This window comes from Paramormyrops kingsleyae, chromosome 1 (assembly GCF_048594095.1).
Source record: "Paramormyrops kingsleyae isolate MSU_618 chromosome 1, PKINGS_0.4, whole genome shotgun sequence".
Lineage (NCBI taxonomy): Eukaryota > Metazoa > Chordata > Actinopteri > Osteoglossiformes > Mormyridae > Paramormyrops > Paramormyrops kingsleyae.
Genome location: NC_132797.1, coordinates 39,834,675 through 39,852,765, shown reverse-complemented (window position 1 = coordinate 39,852,765; position 18,091 = coordinate 39,834,675). Strand labels below are relative to the sequence as shown.

At 45.1% G+C, this 18,091-nt stretch overlaps 1 protein-coding gene across 1 annotated transcript in view; it reads right to left on the bottom strand.

Moving 5' to 3' along the window:
- Window positions 1-9,974: 9,974 nt before the first annotated feature.
- Window positions 9,975-18,091, bottom strand: part of LOC111846858 (E3 ubiquitin-protein ligase SH3RF3) — a 77,785-nt gene continuing 69,668 nt past the window's right edge. The window contains exons 9-10 of the mRNA XM_023817535.2: window positions 17,059-17,426; window positions 9,975-12,572 (exon numbers count right to left, since the gene is read on the bottom strand). Coding sequence (XP_023673303.2) covers window positions 12,404-12,572; window positions 17,059-17,426 — 537 coding nt within the window. The 3' untranslated portion in view covers window positions 9,975-12,403. The remainder of the gene's footprint in view (window positions 12,573-17,058; window positions 17,427-18,091) is intronic.

Sequence of the window (18,091 nt, the reverse complement as noted above, 5' to 3'; positions counted from 1 at the left end):
GCTCTAAAGTCTCACGCATTCACCGTGAGTTCACACGAAATAAGGAATAACGCCCTCAAAGGTGTCCCGTTATATAGAATTAATGGACGAGGCACAGGCATAAGGAGTGGAGTTTTCATAACTGTCCAGAGTTACACAGAGTTATTAGCTACATACCAGCCAATCATAAAATATCCCTTGCTGTGATCCTGCTGCAAGCACGTTATTACATGGATAAGCAACACATATTGAGTGCAGAAAAGAAGGAAGTTAGCAAGATCCAATGAATATGGTAGGCATTGACCGTGAGACACACTTTTCGGCCCTAATGTAATCTCACTCCAAACTTTTCATGAAACTTGAGAGCCTTGTAATGGTATTGTGTGGTGGTGGTGGTGGTGTGTGTGTGTGTGTGTGTGTGTGTGTGTGCGCATGCGTGTGTCTGTCTGTCTGTCTGTCTAACATTGGTATTTGCATGTCAACACTGGATACCTGTTGAATAGTATATCCTCCCAGTCTGGCTGAAAGGTGAAGCTTTGCGCTTTGATGGTATGACCTGCAAGAAAGCAACGTGAGCAGTTGAATAACCAGGCAAGGAAAGTGGAAAACCCTATGAGTGAGCCAGCATTTGTTTGTAACCTTACTGCTGTTAAGTGATGACAAGTAGTACTTTCAAACAATTCCTGTAAAGTCTTATTCTATAAATTACCTGTCACCTTTTCGACAGGCTTGTGTCATATGCAGTTCAGTACTCTCATGCAGCAGGCTCGGTGGGTCTTTTTTTCCGTAGTCTAGCCCACCTCCATTCATCTGAAAGATGTGACCTCATTCTGGTCAGCATCTCCTTGTTAAGCTTTTGTTTGACTTTCTGACCTGCAGACCTGTTGTCTTGGATTTTTTTGCGTGTATATTTCTGATATGTGGGTCTTGTTTTGTTTGTTCAAGTTCTAACCTGGTTTACCCTATTTGACTGTTCATTTTGGATCCTGACTGCTGATAACGCAACCTGTAGTAAAACTTTGTCCTTGTTGGTCATTATTACGTGCTGTCTGCTCAGGGAGGGTCAGGCAGAGGACCTGACCACACAAGTGTGCTGTACTTAGGGACTTGGTGAAATTCTATTGGTCTTTTTTTATCCTTGGCGTTAGTCTGAACAGGTAGATTTGGAATGGCTTTAAGAAACCGCTCCTAGCCTTTGCCTTCATCATAATAAAGACGCTTGACAAGATAAGTGGTCATTGTCACTTGGGGGATCCTGGAGCTGCAGCTTCTTGCACAGCTGCCAGCATGTGGTGCATTGCAGACACCCAGGCTGAGTCTCTCCTGCAGGAAGAGCTCAAGATCAAGTTTTCCTTGTGACTACAGTGACTTGTGCATCCACATCTGCCTGTACTACATTGCCCGCACTAGGCTTACTAATGTCACAATGGTGAGATTCAACTGTAAAGTGGACGGCTTTTCTTCTGGATGCATTTCCGTCATGTGATGTGAGACGTCAATGCAGACAGCAGCCATGAATCACCCAGCTTCCAGGTCTTTGTCGAATGAGTAGCTGTTAAGTGGCTGTGCTCAGCTTTCATCCATACGCGTCTGTGCTGTTTATAAATGTACATAGGGCTGCAACAGCTAATCAGTAGCATCAATAATGATTGGTAATGAAAAATAATTGCAGACAGATTTTGTCATAGATTGGTTGCATTTTCATGTTTGTGGTTTGCTGTGTAAGTCACCACCTAGGAACATTAATGTTGGTGTATAGGACTGGTTCACACTTTGTGACCACGGCACATGTAAATCACAAGGAATCATAAATGCTGTTATCAATTTTTGAGTGGTATAGATGCCCTTGTACGTGCCCTTGGTAGTGTGTCTGCAGTAAGAATGAAGCAGCCTCGCTCCAGTCCCACTCATCTGCCGAGATCAGGTCTGTTTACCCTTGATCATTTCACTTCGTTTTCTGCTGTTGGAGCACAGTGCAGTCCATTCACTATTCTGGTGATCTCTGATCCAGATGGGAATCGGGGAGGCATGGTGCCTCAACAGTGAGCTGTGTTTACTCCTGAAGTCTTCCAGTGCAGAGGATCCTACTGCATCCCAACAAAATCGGCTTACTTCAATGGCAACACGCACTTCCCCCTTCAGAAATAGTTTCTTCCGCACTATCAAAAGGTTTCTGAATTGTCATTGATAACTGCACTTGTTATTGCTCTTCCACCGATCCTGTTACAAATCCATATTGTACCTACAGTATTTTTTTCATATTTATTTATTTTTCCTAAACGTTATCCTATGTCCTGTTACTAAGTGTTTATCCCAAGTCTTATAACTCTGTGTCTTCTTATAGGAAACATGCTAGTAATTCAAATCTCATTGTATTCAGTACTAGTACAAATTACAAGACTTTTGAATCATTTCAGTTATTGTTGATTACAGTTCCCACCATTAGACTGAATGACACTGGGCTTAAAAGTCTGTTTGTCACTGAATTGAGCTGTAACCTGTGTGTATGTGCTGCAGATTTCTGCTAGCTGTGTCTCATTAGGGAAATCAGCTTGACTGGAAGTAAACAAGCACACAGAATACAGATGGTTCTTAATGTGTGTAGAGGCAGCTGGTATTTATTCATGTATTTTGTCCCACATTCATGTTTCTAGTGTTGAGTGCATGTACTGCTCTCAACTGCTAACCTTTCCTAACCTTTTTGCCCTGCTTTGAATTATTACACAAGGTGGACGTTTGAGTCTTTGTGTAACCAGCAGAGCCTTGTACCCTGAAAGTGTCAACTCTAGGGTTGTGAAGGGTTAGAAGTTTGTTGACCATTTTCTCCTTCATGTGCCTCTTGCTGCTTTTATCCTCTCTGAAATCAGTAGGGTTGCAACATTTGGTAAAACTAGTTAGCAGCAAATTCTGTCATTGCTTTGTTGCATTTTTGTGGTTCGGTGTGTAAATTGCATATAATAAGACTAATACGTTCTGTGGGGAAGCGTGGGTATGGGGACAAAGGGACTGGGATGGCAGAGTTCACCATGTTTCACCCTCTTTTAGTTTGCCTTGCAATTTCAAATTTATTAACCGTTTATTTCTGTAATTTTCCAGTTTTTTTCAATAGAGGATAACTGAAACTGTAGTTACTAGGGGAACTTTATTCTGTGGCACCTTAGCCTGGGGAACTTTATTCTGTGGCACCTCCACTCTTTCAGGGGACATTCACGGTCAGCAGCTGTCTCTGCTGATCCAAGCTGCAAAAGAGGATCATCTGCTGCTGAACATGCTACTGGAGTTGAGTAGGTGCTGGTCTGGAAAAAAGTTGCTTGTTTTATCTTCCTGGACTTTGCAGGGGATGGTTTTTCTGGCTCAATGTTTTGTGAGACTAGGATTGTGAGACAGGATTACATTACACATACAATATTAAAATGTAACACATATACTGAAACACAATTACATAAAAATATATAAAATGTATAGTCTAAATGTAGTTATCAATTGTAGACAAAATTTTAATCCATTTTAATGCATTAATCTTTTGTAATGTTTCACAAGTTTGGAGGTCACTCTGTCCTTTAGAATTTGAATCTTCTCTGCACTTATGTATTTTGTCTAAATGGGACACAGAGTAAAAAAACACTTATAAATTAATAAGTACATTTAATTCAAATGAAATCATCTTCTTCTTCTTCTTCTACTACTACTACTACTACTACTACTACTACTACTACTACTACTACTACTACTACTACTACTACTACTACTACTACTACTACTACTAATAGTAGCAGCCAATGGGTGGCAGTGTGGCACAGTGGTTAATGCTGCTGCCTCCCAGCATGAAGGTCCTGGGTTCGGTCCCCGGGTCGCGTGTATGACCTTCCTGTGTGGAGTTCACATGCTCTCCTCATGTTTGTGTGGGTTTCCATCAGGGGCTCCAGTCTCCTCTCACAGTCCAAAAGTTAGTGCGGTAGACTGATTGGTGCATCCAAGTTTTCCCCGTGAGTCTGTGCACCCTGCAATGTGTTGGCATCAGCCCAGGGCTGGTTTCTGCCTGTACCTGTTGTTCCCAGAATAGGTGCCAGCCCCCCCCCCCAGCTTGGGGTTAAGCGGTGATGGATGTAATAATAGCCAATGCTTCTTTCGGGCCTAGAGTGATGTTTCCACTGTGTTATTGGCTCAGAAATGCAACATTTTCAAGTAGTGACTTTTAGTTCAATTTCATCACTAATGAAATTAACAGTTAAGCTAATATTAGGCTCAGTCGCCCTGCTTGACCATAGATCTGTGATGGCTGCATAGTATTCTACTACATCCATGTCAGTTTCAAGTTGAACTTCAGCTTTGTCTCTGTTGTATAATTCAGGGATGGCAGGTGGTAAGAAGTAGTTGCGTACAGACAGCTTGTATCGCTGGTGTAGCCTCTTCATTAGTTTCTGAAATTCCTCTTTGCTCACAGCATACATGGGCACCATGTCCTAAACTTGTAACATGTGACAATGTCTGTTATTTCTTTGTCTCTCTGACATTTTTGTATACGACAGGACACTCGCAAATGCATTGGTAATTGTTTTGGATGTGGCATTTTAACTTTTTTCTTTTTCCTTTTTTGCAAAACATTCATTATGAAGTTCCAAGTGTTGTTTGAGAAGTTAGTTGTGTTTCCAAATGATGTACACATTTTCTCCTTCCACATCTTGCACAACACCTCCGTTTGAGCAGAATTGCTGCTTTTAAATCTGAAGTAGTGCCACATTACAGAAGAGGATTTTTTGGCACCATCTTCCCTCTCGTCTGCTGTATTCATATTAGTATTAAAATTAGTATTAGTATCACATTTCGTTGTCTCCTAAACCATACACACGCTGCTAGTTCAAAAACAAATGATGCGCTGATGAATGTGGCTTCCATATGAATACCATTCTGAATGGTACTAATACTAATGTGCCGGCTTCCTGTCCATTTTCATCCTGTACAGCAGTTATAGATGGCTTGGTGACACCTTATTTGAAGGGGCACAAGTAACTTAGCAACCCAGTTACTACTCAAGTACAAATCATAAACAAATACAGTAACTGGAAGAAATACATGAACCATCATGATTTATTAATGATGAACAAACATGGAATCAGTATGTAACAAACACTTTGTTTCTGGTTAATTAATACATTAAGTAAGAGTGTACTATTACGTTATCTGTGCCTCGGCTTTAACCACTTGGGATGAATATAGTATAATTTGTAAGCACAGTAAGAGGATTGCCTCCGAATCATGCATCTAACCCAGTGGTTCTCAATCCTGTTCCTGGCGCACCACCTGCCAGAATGTTTTCATTCCAACCCTACCTTAATCAGGCTTATATGGTCCTTAACAGGCTAAAGCTGGTTACAGACCGAACGCGGCATGCGCTGTGCTCGCCTAGATGCTTCTGCGAAAAGAGTAGGCGTGGTTTTCAAAACTCTCTCCTGTCATTTTGGCTCGCGGTCAGTAGTGACGATGCATATTTCACATTAAAAAAGATTCTACGCTTGTGTGATATAGCTCTGGGAACTCAGACACGGACAATATAAGTTTTTCCTCCATTTCGTTTTCTGTGCCCGGTTTCTATTGATCGCGAGACAATGCGTCACAGCGCGCAGCGGTCAAAGTTCAACAAAGTTCATCTTTGACTACAGTGCTCGCGCGAGCTCCCCGAGCGGCGCGCGGCACGTGGCACGGAGCGCAGCGTGGTGTATGCTGCATTCGGTTTGAAACCGGCTTTAGACCGTATAAGCCTGATTAAGGTAGGGTTGGAACGAAAACATTCTGGCAGGTGGGGCGCCAAGAGCAGGATTGAGAACCACTGATCTAGCCTAATTCTCTAGAAGCAGCTGGGACCCTTGATGGTGTATGTGTGGGGATTATGTTTATATTACATTACTTAGACCAAATGTCCCCCACAATGTGATAAATACCTGTTGTATGGATCCCCGTAAATTAGTAATATGCGATGGCAATGATCTTGACTGCTGGTGTAGTTTACAGTTTTATTTTCTACTTTCAACATAGTATACTTAGCATAAACATATAAGCTACAACCACCGTAAGAGCTTGTGCCTCATTACGGGTCCATTAACTGATAAACATTAGTCGTAGGCTACGTGACCACTGTTTCTGATGAGCGCAGTACCTGTAGCTTTACTGACGATTCCACAGGCATGCGCAGAGAAAAAATAAAAGAACTGCCGTTGACCTTTATCAAAATAAAAGCTCCCCTTTCTACCTCAGTGCATAGGACGGCTTAAGGCAGGGGTGGCCAGTCTTATCCTCAAAGGGCCGCTGAATGTGCGGGTTTTCGCTGCAGCTCCCTAATTAGATTACTAATTAGAGGACTGATTGGCTGAAGAGTCCTCACACATGGGTTTGAACAGCTGACCTACAGGTTATCCCAAAAACCCGCATACACACTGGCCCTTTGCGGATATGATTGGCCACCCCTGGCTTAAGGCTTCTGTACTTCACAGTCAACTAATAGGAGAACATTTTAGACAATTAAAAAAAAAATAGCTCTGGAAAATCAAACAGGTAATTCAACTAAAATAATAAACCTTTCAGGTTTTTATTTACACCTGTTATTGTGACACAGTGGGGACTGTTTGTCAGGTCCCCATAAAGATCTATGAATGCAATCAAAAAAGTAAAAATTCCAAAGGACCAAGAGTGTAACTTTGGCTGGAACATTGGGGGGGTTGTGTTCTCCACCTATTACGGAGGAAACATGATTATTGGAGGGGTTGTATTAGCTGGTTTTGATTTATTTGGGGGGCTACAACCCCCCCATCCCCCCTATAATTTACGCCCATGCAAAGGACTCATATTTACTTTGGTTACTTATGGTAAAAGGGGTAGGTGTTAAGGTCGTTATATTGGGATTAGAGTTTTCCCCATAGAAATGGAGAGTCCCCACAAACATATAGCTACAAACCTGTGTGTGTGTGTGTGTGCGTGCGTGCGTGCGTGCGTGCATGTGTGTGTGGGTAAGATAACGTGTGTGCTGGGTTGTTGAGTGTGATTAAGTGCCTAAACATGACTTGTTGTTCAGACATAGACGGCTATAGTCATCCAATTCTGCAGGTACTTAAGTCAGTTTCCTCCACTGGTTTAATTTCAGACCCTGGCTGTAAAAAGCAGTCCTCTGCTCTATAGTTCCTCATCATGTCTAGTCTCCAGATGCCACAGTGTATTGATTTGTGCTGGGCCAGTTTTGGTTGTGTTCTAGCTGGCAGGCCCTGCCACCGGTCAGCTTCAGACAGTCGGGCAGAACTGAGAGCTCATGACTCCTTTGGGTCTGAAACGAAGCCAACAGTCCCTATGATTCTGATCCCTACAGTATCCTGTGGTCAGGCTTCTAAGTTCAAACCCAGAGGAGACTGTTCTAAGATAAGGGATCTGCTGGGTCTGATTTGCTTCTCACTGGAGTGAGGGCAGTGAGGGCAACTTCAGCTGTGAGGGCAGTGTTGGCTTAATCTGAATGTCGGTGTTTGTATTTGTAGGTGGGACCTTAGGAAGAAAGTGAAATTGCTCCAGGGACTTTTTTTTTTTTTTTTTTACTAGAAGATTTACTTTGAATAATAGCAAATAATGTGTTAGCTCTTTGCTTCTGCACTTTGTTTCATTTTTGCTGTATGGAAGCAATTTTCCCCCTGGGGCCAATAAATTTAATCTGTATCCCAAAAGTGTAATGTTCCTTGTGACACTGGATCACTTGCAGTTTCCTCAAAACGGGTCCTTCTCAGTGTTTTCTGTGGCAGAGGGCCCAGGCTTTAGTGCTGATGGCAGTGGATACATTGAAGTGAGGTCAGGGAGTGGAATTTCATCGATAGTGATGTGAGATCAGGTGCAGTGTCTGAGTGTCCCTTTCTGTTGCAGTCTACCTGGAAGATGGGTATAAATGGCAGTTTGAGGCATTTGATAGACTGGAGGAATTGGTCAAGATATCAATGCAATTGAGAGGGGCCTTGGATATGAGCTCCTGTAGCTCAATCGGTACAGAATTGTGCTAGTAATGCAACGGTTGTGGGTTTGAATCCCTGGGTGACCACATAAATTGTAACCCTTCTGTATGTTCTTAGTTGCCTTGAATAAAAGGGTGCTTTTCCACTGCACAAAGTACGGTACTTTTGGTACGATACTTTCGCTTTTCCATTGACTTCCGGTCGAGTATCAGTACCGAAAGTGCCAAACCAGCTGGGATATTTCTTTGGTACTTTGGGGTGGGACTTACAAACATACTTGCTGTCGATTGGTTATGCAAATAGCCTGCCACTGAAATACAAAATACACACAGCGAACAGCGAGAAACTAAATAAAAAGCAGTAGAAACAAAAATATAAAAAAGTAAAACGGAAGGATGGACAAACGAGGAGACATAGGCTTTAATCGCCAAATGGTCGGATGAACAGATCCAGCGGGAATAAAAAAGTATTTGCCGTAATAGCAAGCCGCATGGAAGAAATGGGGCACACGCGAAACACCGAACAATGCCGCTTGAAAATTGAAAACTTAAGCAGGACTACAGGAAAGTGAAAGATCATAATAACATGTTTGAATTCAGCGAAAGAAATACCACGTCACGCTTTGTGATGATGTCAGTCATGGGCGATCACTGATGATGTCATTTGGCGTCGGTACCAGTTTTTACGCCAGTGGAAAACCGACACAAAAGAAGTACCATACTTTTGGTACTTTATGGAAGTACCGAAAGTACGGTACCTGGTGCGGTGGAAAAGCGCCTAAAGTGGCAGATAAATGAAATATCTTGAAGAAAGTTACTGATGGTGCTTTTGCTGCAACTCTGGCCTCATCTGAAGAGATGTTAAACACTCTGGAGTATTTAAGGTTAGTGCAATATGGGAATGTACTTGTATAGAAGGGTAATGGAGTATTGGAATTGTAGTAACTGAAGGAACTTAATTGTAATGGTAGTATATTTTGGAACTGACTGTTCATTGGCTGCGCTGAGCTTATTGCTTTAGCTGCTTTCATTTTTAGGAACCATTACATTACAGAGACCACTTCACAGTTGAAGGCCTCACTCCTTCTGTTGACATACATGACTCTCTTGCAACTATGAGTGAAAACATGAGCTCTAATTTCAGTATGAATTACAGGAATCTTAATTTTGCCACCAAATTCACCTCAGAGCACTACATACGGCTGTCAAAATTTACAGGGACCACGTGGAAACAGGTCACTGTCACAGGTACCTTGGGGCAATGACAGACTGGAGTGGAGTGACAATGCAGAGGCTCTCTACAGGAAAGGGCAAAGCAGGCTTTTCATTCTGAGGTATCTCACAATTCCTGGGGTGTGCAGTAAACAAACATTCCATCATCCAGTGCTGCCAGTGTCTCACTGCTACTGTCTGTTAGTGGTGTAAGTAATGCTGACCAGCTGCAGTAAGGCTGTACTGAAGCAGTGGTGGAGAGATGTGACTGCTCTTCATAATGGATAATAAAATGCACCCCCTCAGTACTGATATCACAGAATAGAGGAGCACTTTCAGTCACAGACACATGCAAAACAAAACACTTCCGATGCTATTTTACCCACTGCCATGTGACTCTACAATGCTGCCTCTTCTAACACTACTAATATTCTGGCATTAATGTCCATTAGCCATTTGCACTGTACTTACCATAGTGGTGCATTATTTGCAAAATTTCTCATTAAATTTGTTCACGATTTGTTCCTTTTCCCCTTTATATTGTCTGTTTTTACTTATACGGAATCTATTGTTATTGGCCAAATCCCTCTACTGATCACTAACAGAGATCAATAAATTTATCTTGATGCAGTCCTGCCATATTGGTGATAGTCTACCATGTGACACATAAATGGGTCATAAAATGGCAGCTTTCATAGAGAAGAGACCTCTGGGCTGATTAGATTCTTAGTCTCATGTTGCAGTGTGAACCTCAGCGGGTGAGGTGTCACACACACCCACAGGCATATAACGACACAGACGGCAGCACTTTTAAATAATGGCATTTATTTCTCAAATGCACTTGACTGGAAAAGAAAACACGTCACAGCTCACTACCACAAGACAGTGTTGACATGACAATGAGGCAGCCTGGGAATCATGAATGCGGAGGGAACATACCCACACAGCTTTGGCAACCTTCACCTTTATTCAGAGCGATTTCTTTTCAGCAGTGTTAAAGGTTCACCGACGATCTGGCAAACACTCCAGTTGCTGAACATCACATTTTGGAATGGTCCTCACTGGCAGACACAACGCTTCCTGTGCGCAGCGTCAACCAGGCTGAGGGCATCCATGGGAATGTCAAGAACAATAAGATCAACAGCTGCAATGCCCTCTATGTATCTGCCATCAGAGGCGACCTTGTGCTTTACCTCCACTGGGAGAAAACCTAAGCCTGCACTCTCATCGCTATGTGTGCTGGTGTGTGAACGTGTCTGAGGAAAAGTCTTAAAGGAGCCCTAGTTTCTAGGACTCCCTGTGCTTCATACTTGCCCTACAGTGTCCACTTGATGTGTGCTGCCCCCTGCTGTCAGGAGCAGAGGGATGTGACAGGTCAGAGCAAGGCAACTTGGAGATGTGAAATCACCTTTAAGCCTTCAGGAAACACCTGTGATTCTGCCCCAACATATTTACGTTTTTATCTATCAGACACTTTTAGCCAAGGCAACATACATTTTTTGCGAAAACCAGGGCAGACAGTCCCAGAAACAACTGGGGTTAAGAGTCTTGCTTAGAGGCCCAACTATGAAATCACTATGCTGATCCTGGGGTTTGAACTGGCCACCTTCTGGTCATATGCACAGTGTTCTAACCTGCGGAGCCACACACTGTCCACTGCTGCTCCGTGCGTGCAGCCTGGCTCCCATGCCAGACATACTCAGTCCAATGCAGGACGGCACACGTCCAGATCCACTTATAAGACTGACAAAGATCATTTACGGTGGGGCTAAGAGGCTTCACCTCAGAGAAGGTGCCCGATCACAGTGATACTGGTGAGTGCTGGAGAAGTTTTGCCAACATGTCTCACATTTCATTAGCTGAGGACGGACCCCATGAGAATGATATGTTTTTTTAGACTTGTGAGTCTGATGGATGAAACTACTAATCCAACATGATTACATGTTAATAAAACTAAAATTCTGCAAAATTCCCATTTTACACTGTATTCTTTAGCACAGGAGACAGCAGGGTGTATACAGGGGTGGGGCCACAGGGACACTGGCCTCAGCTGACAGCTGATTGGCCCCTGGATTGCCCCTCCCCTGTCACAGACTTAAAACATGCCATTCGTTAATGGTAAGGTTGATCCTTCTCAATGAATTATGACCCTTCTTATGCCCCTCACCTTAACAAAACCCTATAATCACTCCTAGAACACAGATGGATAAATAGTGTGAAGCAGAACACAGTTCCGAGATTGACATGGTGCCATCATTAGACCATGTGACTTACAGAGCACACTCAGCTGGGCTTTCCCGGTGCCACACCATGTGATGAGGCCACTTTAAACACCTGTGCTGCTCTCTCCCGCACCGGGCACCTGTCTGCCTGAGAATAGTAACGCTGTGCTTTGAGTACCGGCTGCTTCCATGGTTAAAACGTTTGTCGTAAATGATGGTTCACACCTTCTGACAAGGGGCTCAGCCCACAGTGACCGGTCTCTCTGTCAGAAGAACCATCTGGAAATCAAGGAGGCGCTAAACACACTCAGGTGTTTTCACAGCAGGGCTCCTTAAAACACTCTTTCGTGAAAAGATTAGCAAAAAGATGATCGTCTTCTCGAAACAAACTGTACATGGAAATGCTCACAATAAAAACTACTATTTATAGCTGTAAAACATGGTGTCTTATGACATTGTGGCTTCGGCCACACACTTACAGAGATGGTTGTACAAACATCCTGTGACACTCTGTAGTGCTCTGTATTGCCTGTGCGGCTGTGGGGCTCTTCTTTGCGGCCAGGGGCCTCCTACGTCAACCCCAGATGCTGGCCATGTGCTGTCAGGCTCCTGCAGACTGCAGCTCTGCCACCAGGGGGACACATAGAGTCCACAGCAGCTCCTGGACAGCAACTTAGTGACAGTAGTAAAGAGGAGGAACACCAGTGCTGGCAGGTCCAAGGGGCGGAAGGTGGTGCTAGTGAGGGGAGAAGGTTCTGGAAGCCCCCACCCCCAAGAGCAGCTCGAGTCTGTGATAAATAGAGTCTGCTGTGCTGTCTGCTTGCAGAGAGGGTCATGACAGGCCTCCATTTCTCCTTCCATTATCCAGTCTTCACCCCATCATGTGGTTGTGCTGCCCTTTCTGGGAGACCCGGGAAATCTCACGGGGGTAGTACCGACTAAAGTCACCTCCACCCCCCCACCATGAGCACTCTTATTGTTGCTGAATCGCCAGAAGAATGCGGAGAGACCCTCAGAAGCTCTCCACAAAGCTGCCGGGGAAGAGCCCAGTGCGGCCCGTCCGCTGCAGGGTGCCTTTGAACCAGCCGTCCTCCCGCTTCTTGTGCACGAAGACGATGTCTCCCTCCTTCAGCTCGATCTCCGCCTCGCTCTGGGGGGGGTAGGGCACCACCACGCGGAACCTGTGAGCAAAGGGTCCAAGATCAGGCGAGGAAGGACAGGAATCATTAACATTTCAGGCAAATGCAAATCCACAGATAACCTCTGGCCAGAGTCCTGCACCGAGTCGGGTACCCGCAGATAGTTGCTGAAACAGGCGGATTTTAATGTTCTGGAATTTTACGGGCGGGTAATTCATTACACAAAACAGTATTGTAGCCTGCAAAAATAACATATACGCGAAAATATCTATGAATTAGACTATCATGTACAAATTGTCATCATCACAGTGTGTTCAGTATGTCAGGGGTACCTTATGGTGCTTTCGATTATTTCTCTCCAAGTTGGAACTCGGATGAAAACGTCACGAAAAACGTCACTTCCTGTCGGAAACAACGCCTCTTTTATGACGTTGATGTCAGACAAGATTTTGTTGTCCGAGTTGCCCCTGTGACGTAATTTCAACAGGGCGGCTTACACACTCAACAGTAATCGTATTTTAGAAATCTTTAAAAATGTTTTTGTTAAATGTATTAATAGTTATAAATTTAACTGCACGTGTTCGATTTAGAGAATACAATACCATGACCGTAAACAGTATCCTATTATGCCATATTTCAGATTTTTACCAGACTTGTTAGTGTCTTTCGTTTGTTTGTAGTTTGTTTGCCTCTCGAAAAAAGAATATTGCTATGAATGTGCTAAAATATTTTATAAAACTTTTAATAAGAACATAAGAAATTTACAAACGAGAGGGGGCCATTCAGCCCATCAAGCTCGTTTGGGGAGAACTTAACTAATAGCTCAGAGTTGTTAAAATCTTATCTAGCTCTGATTTAAAGGAACCCAGGGTTTTAGCTTCCGCTACACTAGCAGGAAGACTATTCCATATTATGCATGCTGTGTAAAGAAGTGCTTCCTCAAATTTGTTTTAAAATGTTCTCCCGCTAATTTCCACTTATGGCCACGAGTTCTAGTATTTAATATTGAAATAGCCATTTGGCTGAACAGCATCCAGACCCGTTAGAATTTTATAGACCTGGATCATGTCCCCCCTTAGTCTCCTTTGCTCAAGGCTAAACAGATTCAGCTCAGCTAACCTCTCCTCATAAGACATTCCTCTAAGACCAGGAATCATTCTCGTAGCCCTCCGTTGCACCTTTTCTAAGGCAGCAATGTCCTTCTTAAGGTATGGTGACCAAACCTGCACACAATATTCTAGGTGGGGTCTTACCAAGGAATTATATAAGTGTAACATCACCTCCCTTGACTTAAACTCCACACACCTAGAGATATAACCCAACATTCTATTGGCCTTTTTTATTGCTTCCCCACACTGGCGAGAGTGGGACATGGAAGCATCAACATACATACCTAGATCTTTCTCGTAATCAGCTACCTTTATTTCAGTGGAACCCATAAAATATCTGTACTTTATATTTCTGCTCCCTGCATGGATTACCTTACATTTATCTGTGTTAAATTTCATCTGCCAAGTATCAGCCAAGTCGCTAATTAAATCCAGATCCCATTGTAGCCTCTCTGCTGCTAGATCAGTATCTGCTACACCACCCACCTTGGTGTCGTCTGCCAATTTAACCAGTTTACTGTATGTAATGGTGTCAATATCATTAATGTAAATGAGGAACAATAGTGGTCCTAAAATTGAACCCTGCGGTACTCTATGTTATGTGGTTTGACTAGTTCGTGTTTCTTGTTTGTTTGTCTCTCGGAAAAATAATCTCACTCCAAATCTGCTAAAATATAAAGCAACAACACACAGCAGCGTGTTCATGGAGGCAGCCATGTTTGTTCCGAGATGTGGTAGCTCGTACGGGAGATTGTCGGACGTGATGTCACTCAACTCGGAATTTCCAAGTTCCGAGAGAAAAACGAACGCACCATTAGATAACGGCCTCGACAAACATTCACATACACGTCTGAATCCTTGCTGAAGCGTGTCGTCGTGTTCTCTCTTTCACGCTCTTCACAGTATGGATAGCTTAGATCTATCTGATTTGACTTTGTGTTAAACTGACTTTTTCGTTTCAATTCAAAATTCATGTAGGCCTAGCGCTTGTCACGTTGAGAGATGCATAGAAAAAATAATTGTGTGTAATTTATCACGGGTACGGGCGGGTAACGGGCGGAATGTTAACGGGCCCGGGCGGGTGCGGATTTAACTTTGAAATAATCACGGGTGCACGGGCGGGTGTGGTGCTGTACTCTGCCTCTGGCTAGCTGCACGTCTTAATCCCCACGCTGCATATTAGCACTGAGTGGATGGATCCCTCCCCTCAGCCCCATATGGAGGGGGAATGAAAGTGGGATGGTGTGTGGCTCAGGGGGCTATGATGCTGTCCCTGTGATCGGAATGTCGCCAGTTTAACTCCTGTGGCTGACAGAGCAATTTTGCCAAGGCCCCTAACCTTCAATCGCTCTAGGGACTGACTGACCCTGCTTCCACAATTACACATCACTTTGGGTAAAAGCGTCTTTTAAAGGACTAAAACGTAAGAATGTAATATAAAATGTCACACAGCACTACATTTTTGGACACTTTCAGATAGAGGAGGCGTGACTATGCTGTACGACCCCTCTGGCCCCCCGTCTGTCACAGCAAGCGAGGACAAAGGAGACTGTCTTACTTCTGTCTTTGCAGGATCCTCAATGGAGTGGATGAGTCCTGACCTACACAGGCGTCCCTCAAACCCTCAATTTATCAGGCTTCACATCCTGCACCCAGTTCCCAGGGGGGCCATTTGGTGTTACCTGCCAACACCGCCTTGAACACGCTGTAGTATATTGGATACAAACCTAAATGTCTACAGCATGCGGAGAGGGACTGCATTGATCTACCCATGAAGAAATAGGCTGTAATCACCAATGAATGGCCCTCTGGCTGATTGAGCAAAATCGCTGCTAGATGATCACCATGCTATTCTGGCTACATCCAGCTTGCTGCTCTCAGAAAGGAGAAAATCAATAGATGATTTTTCATCGCCGCCATGACTCATTTGGGCCCCGGTGCTGAATGGGAGATCTATAGCAGCGACTCGGTCAAAGGATACATAATGTATGACTATTCAAATGCCTCGTTGACTTTTTCACTTGCATTGAAGAGCGTAGATATTAACGCTGAAGCAAAGACTTTCTACTGACCATTTGTTAGAACAGTAACAGGCCTTAGAAACACAGACGTGGGCCCGTTTAACTGCAGTGAGCTTTCCTGTAAAATTGGGTGGTTTCCATGACAATCCATTAGGCATTCCATGCTCCAGAGAACGCTTGGGTTCCTCATTGATGGATGTTCCTTTACGGAGGAAGGTCCAACCTTTTGCTCGTAAAGGTCACCTTTGCCTGTAACGTGAGGGCTGAGTGCTGAAAGCTTGTCATCACCCCCCAGTGCTGTAGAGAGCTGGGGGGGGGGGGATCAGAACCTGACCCATTACATCGTCAAGAAGCAATCTGAGCGCTAGCTTGTACCTGCCTGTCGCTGGGCTGTGCTTTGGGGAGATAAAGTGGCAGGGAAAAGGTGATGACTCTGAAGAGATGCCACAGAAGGTGACAGTGACAACAGAAAAGAATTAAACTCTAGCCATCTTAATGATTCAGCAGGACCCAAGTGCAAATGTTGGTCATTAGTGACACACGGGGAGAAAGCAAACAGCAGCAGTGTGTGTGTGTGTGTGGATTATATTACACTGTGGGGACCAAATGTCCGAGTGCGGTCAGCAATGTGTGGTCAGTAGTCAGCAGTGTGCAGTCAGTGATATGTGGTCAACGGCACATGGTCAGCAGTGCTTGGTCAACTGCATGTGGCATGCAGTCAGTGGATTGTGGCAAACGGTGTGTGGTGAGCGGTGAGCATCATGTGATCAGTGGTGTGTGGTCAGCGGTGTGTGCAGTCAGCAAAGTGTAGCATGGAGCCAGTGGTGTATGGCGTGCAGTCAGCAGTGTGTGGTGTGTGGTCAGCAGTGTGTGGTGTGTGGTCAGTGGTGCGTGGTCATTGGTGTGTGGTCAGCAGTGTGTGGTCATTGGTGTGTGGTCAGCAGTGTGTGGTGTGTGGTCAGCAGTGTGTGGTGTGTGGTCATTGGTGTGTGGTCAGCAGTGTGTGGTCATTGGTGTGTGGTCAGCAGTGTGTGGTGTGTGGTCAGCAGTGTGTGGTGTGTGGTCAGTGGTGTGTGGTCAGTGGTGTGTGGTCAGTGGTGCATGGTCAGCAGTGTGTGGTGTGTGGTCAGCAGTGTGTGCTGTGTGGTCGTTGGTGCGTGGTCAGCAGTGTGTGGTGTGTGGTCAGCAGTGTGTGGTGTGTGGTCAGTGGTGTGTGGTCAGCAGTGTGTGCTGTGTGGTCAGTGGTGCGTGGTCAGCAGTGTGTGGTGTGTGGTCAGCAGTGTGTGGTGCGTGGTCAGCAGTGTGTGGTGCGTGGTCAGCAGTGTGTGGTGCGTGGTCAGCAGTGTGTGGTGTGTGGTCAGCAGTGTGTGGTGTGTGGTCACAGGTGCCAGGACCTACCTCTCTCGGGACAAAGGCTTGGGCTCGGGCCGCAGGGCCAGCAGAGCGGCGCAGGGCTGCCGGCTGGGAGGCGACACTGAGAAGTTGAGGTCCAGGGAGCCCGACTTCCTGTGCAGTGGTTCCATGCCCATGGCGCCCTGCATCTCGCTCTCGATGGGGCAGGAGCCGGCGCGCCCGTGTCCGGGGGAGTGGCCAGGGGTGTGGCTGGCGTACAGGCCTGGGCCCACGGCACCCTGCGGGGGCAGCACCTCCCCCGCGGCCTGGGAGGGCGGATCGTGTGTCGGGGACACCGAGGGAGGGGAGCGTGACTTCTTCTTTGCCGCCGCTCCGGAGAGGAGCTTCAGGAGGCCCCCGGCCTTCTTCTCTTTCTGGGGGGGGGGGAGGAGACGGGCTGACACGTGTACATGCGTGTGCACAAACACGGCAACAGATATCAGGTGAAGGAAAAACCAGCAAAGCACACAGAGAGGGGAACATGGCAAAACAGTGACAAGAGCAGAGATGCTCTGGGTACCAGTGGATTAGGATGAATGAGGTTATACATTGGGGTCAGGGCCAAATTTATGGGGGTGGGGGCTGTCTTTGTTGGGGCCCTAACTACAGCATAAAATACTGCTCTAACAGCCGAAAAAAATTGACACCCCCCAACAACTCAGGGCCCTGGGGTGTAGCCCAGGTTAGGCTGTGCATAAGCCCTGCCTTGACTTGACTGAACATAGTCTTGAAATTGTATGTTATACCAGGCAAGGGCATAACTTTGGGTGGAATATTGGGGGGTTTGAGGTCTCCACCCATTACGAGGGAAACATGGTTATTTGGGGGAACGTATTAGCTGGTTTTGATTTATTGGGGGGGCTACAACCCCCCCCATCCCCCCCGTAATTTACGCCCATGATACCAGGGCACACCTACCATGACAAATCCCTTGTATGTTTAATATACATGGCCAATAAAAATCTTTCTGATACCGATTCTGTTACATTTAGCTAAAGTCACAAAAAAATGAGTAAATTCCTAGATGAGCACCACTCAT